Raw genomic sequence first — 21,489 nt, 5'->3', positions numbered from 1 at the left:
ACCAACTAAGTTTGTTCTTGGTGTGAGCTTTCGTGTGCATGCACAGTGTGTTGTTCTATAAATGCAGTTTATTCCAGCTGGGAAAGACACTCAGAAAGACACCTTCTGCATGCAAAGCAGGTTCTCTCCCCTTCCCCACTTTTTCATCATGGGGGTTTTACCAGTTGGTGGTGTTGAAGAGTCTTAGCCAGAACCTGTTAAGCAGAGCTTATGCAGACTGTCCAGAAGCAGTCAGTTGCAGGCAGGATGAAGCAGGAACAAGACCCTGCTACTAGTAACTTGGTTACTTATAGGTTTATTATTTACAGCAGAATCACAAGTTACTATATACAGGATACAGACATGCATCTTAACACTCTCACTGAACGAACTCTCAAACCACACACTGACCAACAACATTAGGAAGAACTTCCTGACAGTAAGAGCTGTTCGACAGTGGAATTTTCTGCCAAGGAGTGTGGTGGAGTCTCCTTCTTTGGAGGTCTTTAAGCAGAGGCTTGACAACCATACAGTGGTGCCTTGCAAGACAAAATTAATTCGTTCCGCGAGTTTTTTCGTCTTGCGATTTTTTCGTCTTGTGAAGCACGGACTTTGGAAAAGCCTCAAAAATCACCAAAGTCTTCAAAAACCTCAAAAAAGGCTACCACACCGCGTGCTATGAGTTGCTCCTCAAAGTGAATGCACGGTTTTAAGAAAAAGGAAACAAACTTGCAAGACAAAGGAAACAAACTTGCAAGACGTTTTCGTCTTGCGAAGCAAGCCCATAGGGAAATCCGTCTTGCGAAGCAACTCAAACTCGTTTTGCGAGTTTTTCGTCTTACGAGGCATTCGTCTTGCGAGGTACTACTGTATGTCAGGAGTGCTCTGATGGTGTTTCCTGCTTGGCAGGGGGCTGGACTCGATGGCCCTTGTGGTCTCTTCCAACTCTATGATTCTATGATTCTAACTAACCAAAAAGGAAGGTCATGTGTCATCATGCCTATGTGGTAACCTCAACCAATAGCAGAGTTGTATCCAAGGTCCCATATCTCTAGGCAGAATAACTCCCTCTGCTCAGTCTTCTTGGCCTTTGGCCCACTCCTTAATTGCTTCTGTGGGAAGCTGCATCAGATAGCACGTAGTCAAAAATCCCAACAGGTGGAAACCGCAGGAGCAGGGTGTGTGGGTTTTACTGACTGGGGCTTCCCAAAAACATCTGATTGGCCTCTGTGGGAGCAGAATGGTGGCCTGATCCAGCAGGTGGCTCTTCTTATGTTCTTACAGTTTTCTTTCTGATGTTGAACTTGTTTGTTGTGATGGTGAAGAAGAAAGTGGCACTGACGCCCCTCTGTGTCTGGTTTGTTATTTGTTTCCCCAGGATATTCCTGCAGGCTCGTGTCCCAGAGTATGACCCTCATCCTTGTGAATGAAGATTCTCTGGACGTAAGTAAAACTTGCTGAAGTTCAGCAGGCCACTCGCTCGATCAGTTACTTACTTCTCCAGGTGTTGTGATGTCTGCACCACGTTCTAGTTAAAGATGAGGAATTTTCTGGTTAAGGCTATGGAATTTTACCAAAAGATTGACACGGTTTTTGATAGTGTTGTGTCAGAATGGACTTGCTGGTCTCTGTGTCCTATCACTCAGATTTGGGAAGGAGATAGATAGACTTTATTCGCGTTAGCCAATGGCCATAGCAACATAAGACAAGCAATATATACAAATAAAATATATACAAATAAAAAAAGACAGCAATGGGTAAAAAGGGCAATCAAATGAGCAGGATTATCGTTCAGATAGTGGCCCTTAATCTCATTGCACCCTCGATAAACCTAGCAACCTTTGCTGTTGTCTGATCATTTTGATCTGATAAAAGAAAGAACAATGTGGGGATTTGTGAAGTTCCATTGCGTTATTTTATGGTAATCTTTTATTTGCTTGTTACGTGTCTCTGCCACTTTTCAAGGAGCTGAAAGTGCAGGGTAGTAGCCTTGGGAAGGAGCTTGAGGAAGAGAAAGATGTTTGGGAGGAGGGATCCTCGTTCTAGGCTGTCTGCCTGAAGATCTACTGTTTACACACACACACACACACACACACACACATATATATATATATATAATTTTAAAACGTAAAATTGAGTAAGATGCTTGGATGCCCTGTGATTAAATTCTGGTTGTTTGCCCATGGCCTATTCTTGCTCATGCAATCAACTTTTCTGAATATTGGGGGGGGGGGGTAAGGGAGTGGGGAAGCTTTGATTTATTTTATTCATGATTTGTGGTTTGTGAAATTAGTCAAGTTTCTCTGCCTCCATTTCCACCCCCCCCCCTTTTCAGTCCTCTTTTCTTTTCCAACCTCACAAACCCAAGCTACTTACCAGCTTAACAACTTGTTATATATCAAGTAACACATTAATGCTGATATCATGTGTTCTGCACAGAAGAGACAAATGGGGGAGGGATTCCTCCTCCTCCTCCTCCATCCTTTCTATAATCTATGCCATAATTTTAATATGCAAAGACAGTGGCCTGGAAAAAAAAAAGAAGTGGCAGGATAAATACCTGAGGGGGGCGGCAGGAAACGGGTTTTAAGGCTCAGCATTTCTGCAAACTGGGCTCTCGTCCTGAGGGAGACAGCTAGGCTGTTCTTGTAACATCTGGGGCCGAGCGTAGTTATCTTAATCACCAGCCAGGCTGAGCAGAGATCCATTATTAGAGAGAGTAGTGGGACTAAGGAAAGGAGGCTAATTAGGAAAATTGGGAGAGAGAATACATTTGGGGGTCAACTTCGCTGTCAGTTTTTATTGCTTGAAGATTTCTAGTTTTTCCTTAATCATACAGAGACTTGGAGGCATCAGGTTAATGAGTAAGTTGCACAACTGTATCCAGTAATCAGATGAAATGCGAGTAGTGTGGTTAAATGGATGGAAGCCTCTTCTCTCTCTCTCTCTCTCTCTCTCTCTCTCTCTCTCTCTCTCTCTCTCCCCAGTTCTGTTGGAAGAACAAATGCAGGCTTTCAGAGTGTTAATTAGATAGTCAATAATGTGTACGGCAAGTCAGCAGTGCAAATGTGAAATTAAATATACAACTTTCCACATTAAAAAAAAGAAAGAATCCTTTCCACTCTTGAAATCATTGTCTAAAATTGCAGGCAAAAAAGCAGGGTGATTGAATTCCAGCTGCTGGCTAATTGGGCCTCTAAGTTTAAGTATACAGTGAACTGGGTAATTTGAGTATTATTGAGTTACCATTTTATTTCACGAAGCAAAATAAATGGATTTTTTAGCTGTGAGCTATGGGTGGATATATACGTGTGTGTGGAAGCAAGTATTTGCATATCTTATTCAGCTGCTGCCATTCTTATTTTTGTTCTAAAGTGTTTGGTATGATTCTATTGCAAGATGGCAGTATAAGCTTCAGCATCAGCAAGCCATTGAATCAGTTTATGTTGATAAATGGGGAAAGGGGACATAGTGCCTAGGCCTAAGTTAGACCAAAAAGCCAATTGCAGTTCAAAAGTTTGTTCTCTTTCTCTCTCTCTCTCTCTCTCTCTCTCTCTCTCTCTCTCTTTCTTAAAAAAAAGGGGGGGGTTTCCATAGTGGGCAGTCACTGCAAAACTGAATAAAGGGGAAATAAATACAGAGACAAAGGCATTACTATGATTCATCTTCCAACTTTGTTTGCTTTAGCTTGGATTTGTTGATCAAATATAGCCAAAAAATTAAAAATATTTCTACCCAGTAGCATTACTCGCCTAATGCCATATATGTTTATTCCTGAATGAAACAGAACCAGGAGGAATATCACTTCCAGCCTTTGCTGGAAGCTGAATTACTAAACCAATCGTGGAAAATAAATAGAAATGAATAGCTGGCATTGTATAAATTCCATTAGAGATCTAAGCGCCCACGCTTCTGTGAGAAATCTGATATGCCAGGACAGGTTAATTTATGGCGATGTCTGAGAAAATAAACACTGACCTTATTTCTTTCCCGTGCTGAAGAAATGCATGTGATCTTTATATCCGTGAAGGCTTGCCCTTACTCGATTAATTGGGGCTTTTGTACAGGTTAGTTTCACTTTGTGAGAGAGGAGTGACTATGCTGGAATATCTGGGGAAGCTCTCTCTTCCTCTAGCTGGAAAGAAGTGGGTGGCTGTAATACAACTTTAGGTTCTGATGGAAGCTGTTGTGGATGTGAAGAAAGGGAGGACCGATACAGTGCTCTCCCAAGACTGTGTTACGTCATGTGGCGCAGGACCCAGCAGGTGGACTTGTGGGACATCGTGAAAGGGAGTTGGAGCGTGTGATGGATCTGCAGCCTTGTCACACCTGTACCCAAAGCAATGTAGAAGCAGCAGCACAGGTCACTGCCCGTGCCAGTCATAGACTTAGAATCTGTGCTGGCACTTACATGATGGCACCAGTTGTATGGTTGTATTAGTGCTAGGGTCCTACCACCCTATCAATGATCTACAGCAGGGGTCGGCAAGGTTTACCTTGCCTGGGCCAGTTCTCTCCAGTGGAAATCTCTCTGTGGGCTGGATCACACGCGCCCCCGCAAATTCCGGCGTCTGCGCAGATGCGATTTCTGGCACCGTGAAAATGAGTCCCTGCACTGCGCTGCGCCAGTTTAGCGCAGCACGTGGGGACTCACTGAGCAGGCGACTCGGTTCGGGGGTGGCTCATGGGCCAGTTAAACGACCCCCGTGGGCTGCTTATGGCCCATGGGCCTTAGGTTGCCGACCCCTGATCTACAGCAAGGATAGGGGACCTGTGGCCCTCCAAATTGTTCTTGGCCTGCATTCTCCATCATCCCGGACCATTGGCCATGTAGACTGGAACAGATGGGACTTGTAAGTCCAGCAACATCTGGAGGGCCTTAGGTCCCCCATCCCTATCTACAGCATTTACACAGAACACTTTGGTAGAGTTCTTTAGTTGTAAACTATGTAGGCACCTCACTCCTCGTTGCATGAATGAGTGTTGTGTGGTTCATTACCAGGAAATCTTTCATTTTCAAGGTACTAAGTCTTCACATGTTACAGTAAGCCAAACTATAGCCTGCTGGGACCATGTGAATGTGCTGCCTCCCAGCTGCTTTGTTCCTTCCCGGTCTTTTTAGCTCAGTATGGTGCACAGCTAAACCAAGGTTTGGCCCAGTGTGTCAGACCAACTGCGTTACAAAGATGTCTGCAAACATGACATGAAGGCTGACAACATCAACCTCGTCATGTGGGAATCCCTTGCAGACGACCACAGTGCCTGGAGACAGACAGTCAGGTTTTGTATCCATAACAGTGACCAGAGGAGGAATGACTGCTAGGAGGAGCACAGAGTGAAGAAGCACCATGGTGTATCTGCAGGAGCACAACAGTCCCGGCTGCAACAAAACATGTCTCTCCTCTATTGGTCTCTACAGCCACAGCAGGCTCTATAACTTGCCAGCAGTTTGACTTCATCTCCAAAGACACACTCCTCCTTTGTCTCTCGAGGCAGACGGAAGACAACAAGTTATCCAAATCAGAGATTGTGGCTGAATTCTTCTCCTTAACCACAATCTGTAGACGGAAACAAACCTTAGCTACAGTTCATGGTTATCAAGGTTAACCACAATGCTGGATTTCAATGACACGCTAAGTCAAAAATTGATTTACCTGTCATACTGAGCTGAAAGTGCTGGGGGGGAGGGACACACAAAGTAGCAGCAATCTCCCCAGAAGTCAGCATGTTTGCGAATTCCTGCTAAACCATGCTTTGGCTTAGCGTTATGGGCAAATGTGGCCCATGTTTCAGTGACCTGCAGTGGGCATCTATTCATAAGAGCAATATATATATCTCACAATATATATATATATATATATATCAAGAGGCACCCACACAGCTTGGTGTTGCAATGGTGTTTATATATGCTGCACCAGGTATAATCCATAAAATAGTCCAGAGGCTCACAATTTCAGGTCAGGAGCAATTTTTTAAAAGTTGGTCTTTTAACAAGAGCTGGATGAATGAAAGGCTTTAACCCCCCCCCCAAATCCCGAATAGCTTTGAAAAACACAGCACAGTATGCCTGCTGTAATATCTGTTGTTTGCCTGTATAGTAAGAGAGTACCCACTGAATGAATTACAGGCACAGCACCTGTTTTCGAGGGTTTAACAATCTCTCCCCCCCCCCCGCCACTCAACGCATGAAGAACTTGTGCATTTTATAAAATCTGGTGGGAAACAAAGACTTTGTGTTGATTGATTTTTTTCATGGCATACATATATTAAGCAAGCGTTGTTAGCTCCCAACACATTCATTGTGTTTTTGCCACTTAAAGAGCAGAACTTTGGCAGTGAGGCTGGTCCTGCTCACTCAAGCAACCTGACAGCAAGGGGATATCCTGTGCAGTTCAGAATCCTGTGCCTTTTGGGTGTCCGTATTCTGTATTCTGTGCTACATCATTAAATGCAAAAAAGAAAAGTTATTTAAAACGAGAATACTTTTTCGATTGATATTCCGGGCTGTCTTTGGGGAAATTTTCTTAATTTCTTGTAGAGACTGGTGAGAAAGAATGTAAAAAGAGAAACTGTTTTCCTAATTAGAATTTGATGGCCATATCTGTGATATTTGAGATATGTAAAGATGCTAATATTATCAAGTTCCATAGACCCTTGTGGTCATGACTTGGTAGACAGAATGTGGCATTAACTCAGCGGAGAGAACTAATAGGTTCAGTAAATATTAAACCTATTTCTTTTGGCCTTTGGGGAAATTACTTAAGTAGTTTAATTTCAAGGCAGCTATTTGATATTGGTTGGTTTGTGTTTTTATCTTATTAAAATTATTTTTCAATCATTGATGCAGAGATCACGTTTATTAGATAAACTTTAATAAAAACATTTCGGAAAGGCAGACATATCCAGCAAACTGACAGGGGACAAAATCCTACCCCATCCCATTTCTGTCTTATTAGTTTTTTGATGAGCGTTCTACAGAGGAGAAAAATGAGAGCAAAATATAATCATTGGTCTTGACTGGGTTACTCTGGAATAACTGCTCTAAAGACTGTAGCCTTTGGGAAGAATACCCAAGGCAGTTGTTTTAATAAAGCAAGCATTTTGGCTTGCCAGCCGTAAAAGAATCTCCCCTCTCTCTCCCCCAGCAGTTCTCCCGACCACTCTGAGTCAATTTCATGGGGTACATGGGGAGGAGAGAAGGGAGAAAGCCCCATTGCACAAGTGGTTTTCCTTGCACGGGGTTTTCACCAATGGAACTGATTAGGTGATTCCCACCGCTTGCTTGCCAATAATAATAATAATAATAATAATAATAATAATAATAATAATAATTTATTTGTACCCCGCCCATCTGGCTGGGTTTCCCCAGCCACTCTGGGCGGCTTCCATAGAACCCAAAAATACACTAAAATATCACACATTAAAAACTTCCCTGAACAGGGCTGCCTAGGGCTGAAACTTGAAAATTTCAGAGTATTTTTTGAAACTGAACAAATACGTTTGTATTTTTAATCAAGTGTGCAGATAAATTAGGGTTGAGGAATCTGTGCCCCTCCGGTTGTTGTTGGACTCCCATCTCCCTTCCGGAGGGGCAAAGGCTCCCCACCCCGAGAGACTGTAGTCAGAGGTCATCACTGATGTAAAATGTCACCACTTATCTCATTTTGCCAGTAGAGCAAGCTTGCATGATTTCTGGGTACTTCCACACTGGATCTTTAAACGTGGAATTGCCAAATTTTTACTCAATTAAAAAGTACCATATTTTTCGCTCCATAAGATGCACATTTTCCCTCCTAAAAAGTAAGGGGAAATGTGTGTGCGTCTTATGGGGCGAATGCAAGCGAGAGGGTCTGCTCAGCGCTCTCTTTAAAGAGCCGCGCGGAGCGTGTGTGCCGCTCTTGCTGGCTTTTGTCTGAGGTGGGAGAGGGGACAGACAGGCTGCCCTCCGAGGGATGGAAGGGGCTCCGTGTAAAGGCTCCCTTTCGTCCCTCATCCCGCTTTGCTTGGAAGCCAGCAGAGCAAGAGCCGCTGCACATCTATCACTCTTGCTCTGCTGGCTTCTCAGCGAAGCGGGAGGAGGGACGGGCGGGAGCTAGCAAAGCAAGAGCCGCTTACACGGCTTCTCTCCCGCTTTGCGCTGCTCTCCCTTTGCTTGCCCATCCCTCCTCCCGCCTCGCTGTAAAGCAAGATAAGCACCTGTCCCGGTGTCTCCTCCTCTTTTACAGCGAGGCGGGAGGAGGGATGGGCAAGCAAAGGGAGAGCTGCGCAAAGCAGGAGAGAAGCCATGTAAGCGGCTCTCGCTTTGCTTGCTTTAAAGCAAGAAAAGCGAGAGCCACTTACATGCTCTGCGCAGAGTATTTTTTTGCTTGCTTTCCGCCTCTAAAAACTAGGTGCATCTTATGGTCAGGTGTGTCTTATGGAGTGAAAAATACGGTAAGTGAACATTATTGAGATGGTGGAAGATAGGGGGTTGTATCTGCCTAAGCGTGAAAAGTTATCCTACTTATAGTGGGAGAACAATGAGTGGGCAGCATTAAAAATCTTCAATCTGGAAGTATCTTCCCACTGTATTTGCTTCAACATATTCTGGGAATTAGAAGAGCAGTAATAATAGAAGTGTGTATATATGTGTGTCTGTTTATATCATCTTCTTGCTTAATTCAGTTAAGTTAGTGAGGGTGCTCTGCACTCTGCAGTAGACCTTACTGAACCAAGGATGTGTAAGGAATTTGATTTTTGTGAACTCCATTAGAAACTGACCTTATCCTAACAAGTAAAGTTCGGATCAGAACGGAGCTGTCAATCAGATTTTGCATTTCTCCAAATGTAATGAAATGGGGAGAGGATATCAAGATGCATTTTAAACATAGGTTTGTAGAGGGAAAATATTTATAACTACATATTTCAATGCACATTTTTGTAGGGTTTGTTTTATTAAAATAACATATTAATTCAGGGCACACACATATGAAGGTGACCCACAGATGAATTTGTCTAGCCCATATTATCTCTAGTGAGTCCTGACAGTTCTAAGAGCTGTTATATACATTACTTACAATTGTGGGAAGAGAATGCTTAAATACAAATTGGGTACCATTCTAAGAGGTTCCTACCAGTGGTCCTTCTGTGACTTAAAATTGTAGAGTTGGAAGGGAGCTCATGAGTCATCTAGTCCGACCCTCTGCAATTAGAGTGCAATACTTGAATACCTTGGTGATATGATTACTGAATTTAATTGCTTTAACTATTACACAAAAATTATATAGGCAAACTCCAGAGATTTTGGTTTTGGAAGAAAAACAGTGAGAAAAACTGGGGGTTTTATACTCTTCCATGTGTAAAAGGGTCAGTTAAAATCAGCTGTAGCTTATCACCCATTTTTTAAATAGGAAACCCAGCACTAAATATCTTGAAGGCTCTTAATTGTCATATATGTCTAGTTAGTTTCAGTAGAACTGACTTCGTTGTTAGCTCTGTAGAAACCAATACACCGAACCTTGCACCCTAAATCAAATTACAGCTGTGTTTAATATACAGAAGTTGTGGAGTCTCTGGCTGGGAAGAACAGTGGCTGGAAATTTGGAAGCACAATTTTGAGCTGTATTTTGCAGCCTAATAAATGTACTTTCAGCAATGCCTCTGCAGGGTGGAGCCTTATGTTCCTTCTACATCATTGGCTACCTTATATATATTGTCATTAAGCAGCTTTGGAATACAGACTTGCTTTATGAGCAAAGGTTAATTAGGGCCTGAAGGAAGCCTGAGGCAGAAAAAGTACAGATGCAGTAGCTCCAGAAATGAGGTCCGCTGGCCAATTTCCCTGATTATATAGCTGTTGTATTAAATGCAGGGCCAGGAGAGCTGCTCTTTGGCCTCACCAGACCATGGATTTCCCCCAAAGTCAATGTTCTGCAATAGGAAATCTGCATGTCCAATGCACAATTGAATCCCTGAGTCCCAGTTGGTGGTATTTCTGCTCTTGTAGTTCGAACAGGCAGCCTGAATTATTTAAAGGGGATGACTTCACTGCCAAACTCATTATGGGGGCTGTGTGCACTTTGAGACCATTGCGAAATTCCATCCTTGCTTAGTGTGGGATATGCATAGCGCTGTCTAGGGGCGCAGGAAGCTGCCTTATACCAGAGGTAGATTTAGGGCAGTGTGACCAGTTCTGCCACACTGGACGCCGAGCCTAGGGGGCGCCACTGGGCATCACAACTAGGATGTAGTGAATTGAGCAGAAAGGAAGCAGGAGGAAGTTTGGCCTCATATAGGGCACCACTGAAATTTGAAAGACCAGAGTTCACCCCTGCTTATACTGAGTTCTATCTAGCTCGGTATTATTGACATTGACTGGCAAGACAAAAGAGGTTCAGTTAAGACAATGCAGAACTTGGTGTCTTTAGATTTTATACCTTGTCCAACTCCGCAAAGTTTAGTTGGGCAGCAAAAGCAAAACAGAACAAAGTGCTGGCCATTTAAAATTCATTGCATTATTTGTTACATTTTTAAGCTGGCCTTCAGCCAAGTTTCTCAGGGCTGCGTACCATTGACAGTAAGAAATACCGCAATAAAATACTGCAATAAACCCAGAAACTATGTCTTGTCATGAGGAGCCTGGCAGTAATTGAACAGCAATAAAGACAGCTGACTATCTTTACAAATTCCTAAATGTCAGGTGGAACTGATGTGCCTTGAGCCAGTGATGGACATGTATCAACAAGGGGGACAGACATATCTTCAGTGAAAGGGTCTTTTTCAACTGGGGAGCCATAATCAATAAAGCCTTGCTAAAAGTGTGGTGTGAGCTGTAGTTATAGATGCGACCATCAGCAGGGCCTCTGCCAATAGAAGGCCTTTTCCAGCATAATTGCATTGTGAAGTTACACCCCAAAATGACTTCTGTTGGCTAGAAGGCTGCTTTCCAGCCTAATTTCAGGAGGGACAGGTGCTGGGGAGTCAGGAGATTGCCAGCTCCAGGGAAGGCCTTTGTGGTTGCCTGAGTGCCCATACAAATGGGTGTCCATTATTTGGTTACCCTAGTGTAAGAACTATGGAGGTGAATAGCACTTTCCCAAAAACTTAAAGATTGAAGTCTGAGTGTCCGTGAATCAGCCTAGTCTTCTCCTTATAGCAGAGAGTAAGATGTGAATGGACTAGTCATTCAGCCAATTTGTTTTTCTATTTCTAAAAATAAAATGGCAAATACATCACATTGAGTGGAATGCTAAGCAATGTCTTGGTTAGTGTACATGTTGATAAAATCTTGAATTAATTAAATAAGATGTCAAGGGGGGGGGAAATCTTTTGTTAGATACATGGGATATCCCCCCTCCCATTTCCTAAATATAATCCCTATTTAAATATAAATATGTCATGGCAATTGATTACATTAACTAATAAATATAATTTATTCCTGGCTAAATATTGTTCTGTTCCCTTGGCAAAGGCAGGAGTCTAGCTTCCTAGTATTTAGACTGAGCCTGGCCAAACCACAAGTAATACTGGCTCGCAGCAAGTCACAGTAGTCAATATGGCATCCTATGTTTCCTTCTATGCTTGAAGGAGTTGGCTAAGCTTCTCTCTCCAAATATCCTTCTTTCCTTGAGACCAGCTCGGTGCTTCCAATCAGGACACAATTATTTGCTGCACTCCACACAAAGCGGTTTGTTTCAGACCTGGCACCCACAAGGAATGCCATGCAACTACTTCGAAATATTCCCACGGACCAATCCGAGGGTGTTTTCAATTCAGGGTGTTTTCAGCCAATCGCATGCACTGCAGGGAGGTGCTTAGCCAACACCCTCTTATGTACTGAAGTTCTCACCCTGGGCCAGCAGGGGGATACTGTAGATAGTTCAGGTCCACATATGCAAATAAGGGGCAAATAAGAAAATGGTTACTGTTGTGTTTCTAGTGGAGCTCTATATAAGCAGACTGGCTGAACCCTTCAGTTCAGTTCTGTTCTGGCCCGTGAATAAACAAGAGCTGTTTGAAGAATCGCTGTGTCGTCTGATATGTTCACCCACAACTTAGCACACCCCACTTGGGAGACTTGAGTAGGAAGCAGCTGAAGGGGCAGGCAGGTTGTGTTGCTTTTGTTTAAAGCAGAGCCAGGGAACCATCACGAGATCATTTGGTTTCCGTGCTGCATTGAGAGGAAAGTACTTCTTTTCTTGCAGCGCAGCCCAGAAGAGCTCTCCCTCCCCATTGCTCAGGCCCTCTCTTTCTGCCCCTACCCATCCTCCAGGCTTGCACTCCAAACCCCCACTGCGTCCTCTGCCAGGATGTGTCAAATGTGTCTTTGCATGAACTGTGCTCTGCCTTTTGTGGCCTCTGGTTCCATGTACCCCCAGCCCCATCTGCAGTTAGCTGCCCTGAGAGCCAGTGTGGTGTAGTGGTTAAGAGCGGTGGACTCATAATCTGGTGAACTGGGTTCGATTCCCTGCTCCTCCACCTGCAGCTGCTGGGTGACCTTGGACCAGTCACACTTCTCTGAAGTCTGTCAGCCCCACTCACCTCACAGAGTGTTTGTTGTGGGGGAGGAAGGGAAAGGAGAATGTTAGCTGCTTTGAGACTCCTTCGGGTAGTGATAAAGCGGGATATCAAATCCAAACTCCTCTTCTTCTTCACCTCACCAAGCACCATTGCCTACAACTAGGGATGGAGGAGAAATTCAGTTCTAATTTAAAGGCAAACCTACCTCATTTGTACTTTCCCAAAGAATGCATGACCTGGAATACAGCCATCCATTTAAATTGTAGTTCTCCAAATTTTGCCTTTCTCCAGTCAAGTGATATGTACAAAAATGCACATTCTAGGGTGAAGTATGTCTAAGAATTCCCATATCACTGAAAATAAAAATTAAATAGCATTTTATTAGGGGAAATTACTCTGCAGAAACATTTATCTTAATGGAAATTGCACAGCTATATTTGGAGAAATTCACTGATGACTTTCCATAAGCACATTGGCAACTTCTGCGGAAATGTGGAAAACTGAAGATGAGAAAAATGAGAAATGGAAATGTCCATATTTGCCTATCCCTACTTGGGACTGTATATAGATCTCCCCTGCCCTTGAATTGCTCAGCTTTTCTTAAGAGGCTAGCTGAACCCTTGAACTGCAAGAATGCTCGGAATGCATAACAGAGCAATTTGCATATGAAAGGTGTCCAACTTTTCTCTAAAGCAAAACTGTTTTCTCTGGAAATGTTATGTAGTCATCAAATTTTATGAGATGCAGTAGTCAAATGAAAGGAAAGTGGAAAAAACAACAACATAGCAGCTATTACAAATTTGTGCTTTTATAGGCTCTTGCATGGATTTATTTCACTCCAAGATTGATTGATTTATTAAATGTGTGCACGTTTTTGTGCGCCAGTCCACTCCAAGATCTCTTCTTCTTCTCTGATGCAGCAAGCATGGGCAGGGCCACTATACTGACGTAGAGCCCAATTCAGCCAAAGCTGAGCACTCTCAAAGCCCACCCCTTTTCAGTGGGAGAGGACGAAATGTGTGCTCACATTCTCTTATTGAAACCAGTAGGATTTCAAAGCATCTCACTTGGCTGCATCTTGCCCTAGATTCACCAACCCTTTCTGATCAAGGCTCGGTGTCTTTTCAAAGCTTCACGACAGGCCAAAATTCAACATGTGCAACTTCCCAGCGCGTAGATGGGAGTGATAGTTGAAAGCTGAACCTGGTGGATTTCTGCTTGAAAAGTCAGAGGTTGGAATCCACTTCCGTTTGTTTCTTCCCCCTTGAGCTGCAGTTGTCACCTTACATCCCATAATTCTGGAGTGGTATTGGGATAGTGCAAGTGGCTGCGGTAGAAAGGAAGAACTGGGAGGGATCGCAGTCACTGGTTTTGCAGCTGCAAGCCGCAGTGCCTCTGTTTGGACACCCTAAGAACTGCATATAGTCTTGTCGTCTATAATATATGCCACAATGTTTCTCCTTTTTCTTTTTAATGGCCTGAATTCTGGTTCTATGGAATGTCAACCTGTCAAGGTTTTTTTTTCATTCAGTTGCTGAGTTGTACTGATTAGATGGAGCTTTTTCTGAAGGGCTTTGGAAAGTGATAAAATACAAACAAACCATCTCAAGGTTTCTTCCAGAACTTCAGGATGTGGTTCTGAGTGCAGACCACACATGAGCTCTGCTTCAGAATATTCTAATTCTCTGCCTGTCAACAAATTATGCTCTGCACTCCCAAGATTTATAACAAGTGCCCTACTGTTCATCAACATGAAGTACTCTGGAGAATGGAATTAAATTTATACAGGTCACCAGAGCCAGAAAGTTTGTTTTTCTGTAAACAGACTTTTGTGTGAACAATGTCTTAATGATTGCCAGGAGCTTTGTGGCTAGACTCGTAATCTCTTGGAAATAGCGAATTAGAAAATTAACATAGTTAACTCCAGCATGCTTTTAGGCTGGAGTTGTATCTTTTGTAGGGCGAGACTAACTATTAGGCTTACTATGCTCCAGTAAAAAGGTTTCAGTCGCTGTTAAGTTTATCATGCTGCAGGTAGAAACTGTTCTGTTTTTAACCATTCTGTAGTTAGTAGAAAGAGGAAACAGCCTGCTAGGCTGTGGGATCTCCCACAAGTTTGAACACTCCAAACCAACCTCACAGATTCAGATAAAACCACCCTCTGTTATGTTTTCCAGTCTTGCCAATGACCATACCTGGATAGTTATTCTGTGTTATTTTATTAGTTTATTATATTTACATACTGCCTTTCTCCTTCCAAGGATCTCAAGGTGGTATACATGAAAGTTTTTAATGGTTGATCCTTTATTGTGTATTTAGTATTTTAGGAACACTCAGAGTGACTGGGGTGGCATATAAATAATGAAATTATTATTCTCCTCTTCCCTATTTCATCCTCACAGCAACTCTGTGAGATAGGTTAGACCAGCCTACAACTCCCATCACCCCTAGCTAGCAAGGCCAGAGCTCAGGGATGATGGGAGTTGTAGTCCAACAACATCTGGGGACCCACAGGTTGAGAACCGCTGGGTTAGGCTAAAGGATGGCGACCGACCCAAGGTCACCCAGTGAGCTTCATGGCTGAGTGGGCATTCAAACCTCGGTCTCTCAAGTCCTAGTCCAGCACTCTAACCATTATGCTACACTGCCTCTCAATTATGTTGGAGCTAACACACCACCTCTACCTTATGCATATGGCACGCAGGCTGGTTGTGAAGCCATTCCCATGTACAGTCGACTCGCAACTTGCATGGGGGGTTATATTGCAAGGGATTGCGCCTAAAGCCAAAATTGTGTATAACCAGAACAAACCTGGAACCAGCCCTGCATGACCATTCCTACCTTTCTGAAGCTGGTACACTGAGTGGGCCTTGCCCCCCCCCCCCAAGATGGAGAGCTTTTAAGCTCCCCACCTTCTTTTCCAGGCTCTGGGAGGCTCTTGTGCGAGCTCCCCCAGAGCTCTCACTGGACGTTCCCAGAACCCAGTAAGCATGCCCTAGAGCTTAAAAGCTCTTTCCACTGCAGGAAGACCTGACACAGAAAGAGCTTTTAAGCTCTCTGCCTTGCGTGCGTTTTGTGCTATTTCAGGTGGCCAGCCACCCAACGCATAAAGCTGCGATTGCGCAAGTTAAATGCACTCAAGTTATGAGTCAATTGCATTACACGCTTGGAAATTGTGACTTGATTCCTATGGCAGAGGAACCATTACATGGTAAGAAAGTGCAACTTTTTGAACACCTCTTTGAGTAGGAAATAGAAGATGCTGCCTTTTGTTGCTGTCATACATGATCACCACATTTTCCACAAATACACCTGTGCTCTGAGTGGTTCTCTAGCAGCTTAAAATATTTGGAAACTATATTCATGTCTTAGAATTCATCCTATATATTATTTAAATTGTAGGCTGCCTTTCTAGACGAATTCCATCCTAGGCAACCTCTTGCTGAATTGATGGCTAGCCTCCTTCTTGCATTTTGTAGAATCGAAAATAGCTTCCTGGATGGGGCTGCAGAAGGTTGGTGAGCAGGAAAGTAATTTCACTGGATTTTGGAACTGTGACCAACTTCACCTGCTACATTTTATTCTTTCTGGCTGCTTCTAAAAGTGCAGGGGTCCTACTGGGAAGATGAAAAACTTGGCAATTGTACTCTAAAAGATTGAAAATGCTTAGGGTCTGGCCATTGTTATTTATTTTTTAACATTGCGCTTTCTCTAGTCCTCAGAGGGGGAAATGTGTTTGCATGGCTGGCACGGAATCACTGCAGATTCTTACACGTTTATCTGCTAGAATTCGGGAAATAGGCACAATAGCTAATCCTTCCTCGGGACTTGCCCTCCTTTTTTTCTGGATTGGGATTCTTGCAATTGCAGCAAACCTGTTCCATTCCCCTAAGACTTAGCTAGTGAACCATAAGCAGCAAATGGTATCTCAAGGACCGTTGCTAATTACTTGCTGTTAAACAGGGAGAGTTTGTTTGCTCAGCAAAAGCACTGAAGAAGTCAACAGTGCATGTCCTTAAATCCTTCCCCAGCTGCTGTGTCCCTTTACACTAACAATTCCTTCATGGGCTGAAGGATACTGCAGATTCTCTCCCCCCCCCCCACGTCCCTTGAATTAAACAAAATATACCCAGTTGGTGGGTTTGGTCCCAAATTAGCATTGACCTCTGCAGCTCCAGTTTACCATGCTGCTGTTTCTCTCCCTACCTCATGAGGTCAGTTACTTCATGGCTCCCCCCTTTCTTTAATTTAATTTAATTTAATTTAAAATTTTATCTATCTCTCTATCTATCTATCTCACTTTATTCAAAGCAGCTTACAGACACAATACAGATACTCAAAACAAATTTCAATAAACACAATCAATAGAAATCTTTTTTTTAAAAAAAAAAACACAACCCACATGTATTCAAATAAAACAGGTTTTGCAGATCTTGCCCCACTAAAAAAGGCCTGGTGATAAATCAGGTGAACTTCCCTAAGGACAGCATCTCACAAGTGAGGAGCCACCACTGAAAAGTCCTCTGCCTGTGTTGCCAACTTCCGGACCACTCATGGAGTGAAGGGTCTCAGAGGACTGGGGTCCCACTATTTGGGTGGCAATTTGGGACAGAGCCTTTTTGCTGGTGGCACCCCATTTATGGAATTTCCTCTTAAGAAAGGTTCACCATGCACCTACTTATTTCCCCAAGCATTTAAAATAGTTAACTTAAGTCCTTTTACAGCTGCTGTTTTTATTTTTATTTTTTGCTGTTCCACTGTGTTATTACTGTTGTTGTTTTCGATGTGGTTGTGGGGTTTTGTTTGGTCATATTGTGTCTGTAAGTGCTTGCTCAGGGACTGCTGATTAGCATGGAAGGCACAGAGTTGATAACTGTAGAAACAAACCCTGTGATGAGGACGTCTCTTTGTTGTGAAAGGGGGCAGGCTCTGTCAGTTGTCGTTCAAGGGCCCTGTTGACCTTAACACAGCATTGTAGAAATGAGTTTGAAACCTGAGGGCAAGCGAGGCAGCATGCTTTTAAGTTAGCCTAAATGCTTTCCTCAGTATGGCAGAAAACACCTGAAAGCTCTTCTAAAGGAGCACTTCCAGCAGCTTTCAGTAGCTGACTGGACAAAACACTGCGTCTTACCCAGCTGTGTCCTGAGAATGAAAATAAACATACTGGAAACAGATTAACTGGCTCACGCTTTCGAAGCTTTCTTAAACATAGACACCCCTTTGTTAACATTGAACTAACAACTACATAGTGGGTTGCCAGTTAACCTCTTTTTTGGGGGGGCAGGAAGGCAAAGTCTTTACTACTGTTTACTTCCATCCTAATAGCAGGAGCGGGGGGAGGGAATCAAGTTCATGCTCAGTTTCTGTCGCTTAAACATGATCTTATTTCCCCCAAGGGATTGTGTGTATTCCTATAGGACTGTTCAACCAAGTGTTGTGCATTAGGCTTACTAGATCCTTAGCTGGAAATCTTGCTTATCCTTTAAGTCAGCATTAGTCCTGGGGCATTTAAAGTCTCATGGGGAGGGGGGGCGGTGTACAGGGGTAAAACTGCAAAAAAGGACCAGTGCAAAAAAAAAAAATAAAGAGGGCAGGAAAAGGGGTATGGACTAGGGAGAAGGGTTGTGACCGGTAGAGAGTTCCTGGGCCAAATGGAGAGGCCTGGGGGGCTGCATTTGACTCCCGCAGGCTGAGTCTCCCCTCCCCCCAATCTACACTAATTGGATGCAGTTCTCAGGGGTTTCAGCCCTACCTTGAGATGGAGTCTTGGACTTTCCATGTATGAAGCAGATATTCTACTACTGAACTATGACCCTTTAACCCAACATTGAAGAACACTGCTCCAAGAAATTAAAAATGGCAGCCAGCGATAGCGAAGAGTCTAAAAGAATGCCATGTGAGGTTTTTCTCCTTTGCCTTGAAATCCATTCCACCAAATATCTGAAAGATTACATACTATAACTACAGTCAGAGGCTGTAATGTTTCTGAATACTAGTTGCTGGAAACTACAGAGGGGAAGAGTGCTGTTGTGCTTGGGTCCTGCTTCCAGGTTTCTCACAGGCATCTAGTTGGGAAGAGGATGCTAGACTGGATAGGTCAGAGGTCGTCAAATAAGGCCCATGGGCTGGATATGGCCCACCGGGCTTATTAATCCAGCCCGCGAACTTTGTGGACCCTGCTGCCCGCTCAGTCAGTCCCCACACTAAACAGGCGCAGCGCAGAGGCCTCGCCACACGGAGACTGACTTCCGCGACGCGGCATAGCTTCTGATTGGCTACAGGAAGCTCCTGCAGCCAATCTGAAGCCGCAGACGCCTCTGGGTGCCGCCCCTTCCTTCCCGCTGAGGCGGCAGAGCAGGAGGAAGCAGCTGAGCTGGAAAGGAAGCGGCAGCGGTGCAGAGGCTGCCTCCGCCACCCAGGCAAGCGGCATGGGCTCTGTGCCCCGCCAAGACAGAAGACGCCGATGCTGCTGAAGATGAGGCAGCGTTGGCGGCTGCGGCCTGAGTGGCATAGGCGGGGGGGGGCTTTTAGGAGGGGGGTGCTTTTGGGAGGTGATGGGTCTGCCCCCCCCACAAGGTCTGAGGGATAGTGGACCGGCCCCCTCCTTAAAAAGTTTGCTGACCCCTGGGATAGGCCATTGACCTTCTTATGTTCTTACTGTCATTCCATGGGGAATTCTGACTTGAAGGCCCCTATGGGTAACCATCCTTTCTCCTTTCTTGCTGTTGGACGGCTACAGCATGAATACTTTTTTTAAAAAGTAATAAAAGCAGAGGTGCTTGGACTATCCCATTTGACATGTGTCTATCATATGTAAAAGGTCACCAGATAAATTCCCCCACCCCTTTTGTAATGCGAATGGCCTGCAAAAAGGTGTGGGGCAGATATCAGACACATATTTAGCATGTGTCATCCAATCTTCTTCCTCAGAGTGACCTCACAGGCTGTTGTTTCTCAGATGGGCCTTGGCCAGGCTTGGGGAATGTGGGAACCCAGAAGCAGACTCCGGCTGGGCCAAAACTACACAGGCCCCTTCTATTCCAACCCTCTTTCTCCTCAATCCTCCTGTTCCTTAAAGTCTGGAAATGGTCCAAGCTGCAGATGTAACAAGGGTGCTTTATTTTGCTGCTAACAATGACAGGGCAGGTCAGATTAGGCTGCTGTTAGAGACTCTTCTTTTCTTGTACCGTTCGGAAGTGTTAGGAAGCTTGAGGACGTAATGCTGTGGGGGTCGGTAGCAGATTAGAAAAAAAATGGTGTTCTACTATATGATGCATGAAACAAAGCCATTTCCCTTTTAGGATATAAAATACTTCTAACGCTGAGTGTTTTCGGCACAGGCTTAATAGGCTGGCAAACTGTGTGGGAACAGTGTATTGGGAACAGTATAGAGAAGGGAGAGGATGAGGGGAAATGGTTTCTGCTGAAAAACATGGGTTTTCTCTCTCTCCCTGTAAAGGGATTTGTGAAATATTTCAGGAAAATCTGGAAAATTGACACTTGAGGCCCTTTCCTGTTGCTGGGAACTGGAAGGTACCAAGAATCCCACATGATAATCTACTGCGTGCCTGGGGCAATAATTTTAGGCGTTTGTTTGTGTAGTGTTTTGATTTTAGGAATCGAGCTAGTTTTGCACTTTCTCCTAAATAAACCACAATCATCAACAGATGAGGGAAAAGGCATAAAAAATGAACCATCACTTTCTTAATTTCTTAGGTAGTAGCCACTGTTGGGATCAAACTTGATAAAGAACATCGACTGAAGGAACTAGGGAATGAAGTTTCAAAAATATTCAGACCCTAGTTAATGCTAAAATGTTCCATATGGTAGATGCGCAAACACCCTTCCATGTTTTCTTCTCCATTGACTACTTGATCCTGTGCATGCTTAATTAAAAGGAAGCCCCTGTGGGATGTATCCGAATTCTGTCCACCAAAGTTCACCACTTCTAAATGCTGTCGATTTCAGTGGAAGCTAATCAGACGTGCTCTTTGCTCTCTTATTGGAATCCTTAGTCCTCAATGACTTTGACTGTATCATGTCATATAAATGATCATGGGGAAAGAACTAAGGAATGAAATAACACTTACATTAATCATTTTTAAGGGGAGGAAATTGAGCCCTAATTAGTGAACCCGAGGCATAGGTGCCTCGGGTGGCACAGGCAGCAGGTGTTAAATAGGAAGCTGCCTTACTCTGAGCTGGACTGTTAGTCCATCTAGTTCACTATGGTTTACATTGATGAACAGCAGCTGTCTAGGACCAGGTTAGGCAAACTAAGGCCCGTGGGCCGGATGCAGCCCAATCACCTTCTCAATCCGGCCCGTGGACAGTCCAGGAATCAGCGTGTTTTTACATGAGTAGAATGTGTCCTTTTATTTAAAATGCATCTCTGGGTTATTTGTGTGGCATAGGAATTGGTTCATTTCCCCCCCTTCAAAATATAGTCCAGCCCCCCACAAGGTCTGAGGGACAGTGGACCGTCCCCCTGCTGAAAACGTTTGCTGACCCCTACTCTAGGATTTCAGGGCATGTTATATCCCATTCTACCTGGAGATTCTTGGGATCGAACCCTGGACCTTCTGCATACAAAGCTTCCCCTGGTGCTTCTGGACAGGAGCAGACGTGCCTGTGGCACAGAGTCAAGCCTGCGGTCTTGTTGCCCTTTCTAGCACTGCTTTTTACTCCTTTGGTATGCTCTGATAACAAGAGCCAAAAGCACCCTAACTCATACAGTACTTCCTTGGACTAGCATTCCCACCCTTTTTACTTTGAAGTTTGTTACCTTGGTGCACTTGCCAAAAAGATTGGCAAACACTGGTTTGGGCTGTTTTAGCACATTCGTAATCTAGGTTCACTGGTGGGGATTATTTTATTTAATAAGCCTTGTTGTTTTTAAAGTAATAGTAGGAGCTTCAGTTGAGGGGCTTGCACTGGGAACGCAGAGATCTCTGCTTCTGGAAAGTACCGATACAGCTTCCTTGAGAATGCTTATACAACATGACAGTATTC

The 21,489-nt window shown here is 44.0% G+C and overlaps 1 protein-coding gene across 10 annotated transcripts in view; it reads left to right on the top strand.

Annotated features, from left to right (window-relative positions):
- Positions 1 to 21,489, top strand: part of ATP8A2 (ATPase phospholipid transporting 8A2) — a 318,937-nt gene that overhangs the window by 105,006 nt on the left and 192,442 nt on the right. For all 10 annotated transcript variants that reach the window (XM_081860135.1, XM_081860134.1, XM_081860133.1 and 7 more), the window contains one exon: positions 1,358 to 1,422. In XM_081860135.1, coding sequence (XP_081716261.1) covers positions 1,358 to 1,422 — 65 coding nt within the window. The remainder of the gene's footprint in view (positions 1 to 1,357; positions 1,423 to 21,489) is intronic.

The sequence above is a fragment of the Podarcis erhardii genome (genome assembly GCF_964252035.2).
Source record: "Podarcis erhardii genome assembly, chromosome: 4".
NCBI lineage: Eukaryota > Metazoa > Chordata > Lepidosauria > Squamata > Lacertidae > Podarcis > Podarcis erhardii.
This window is presented reverse-complemented; position numbering and strand designations above follow the sequence as displayed.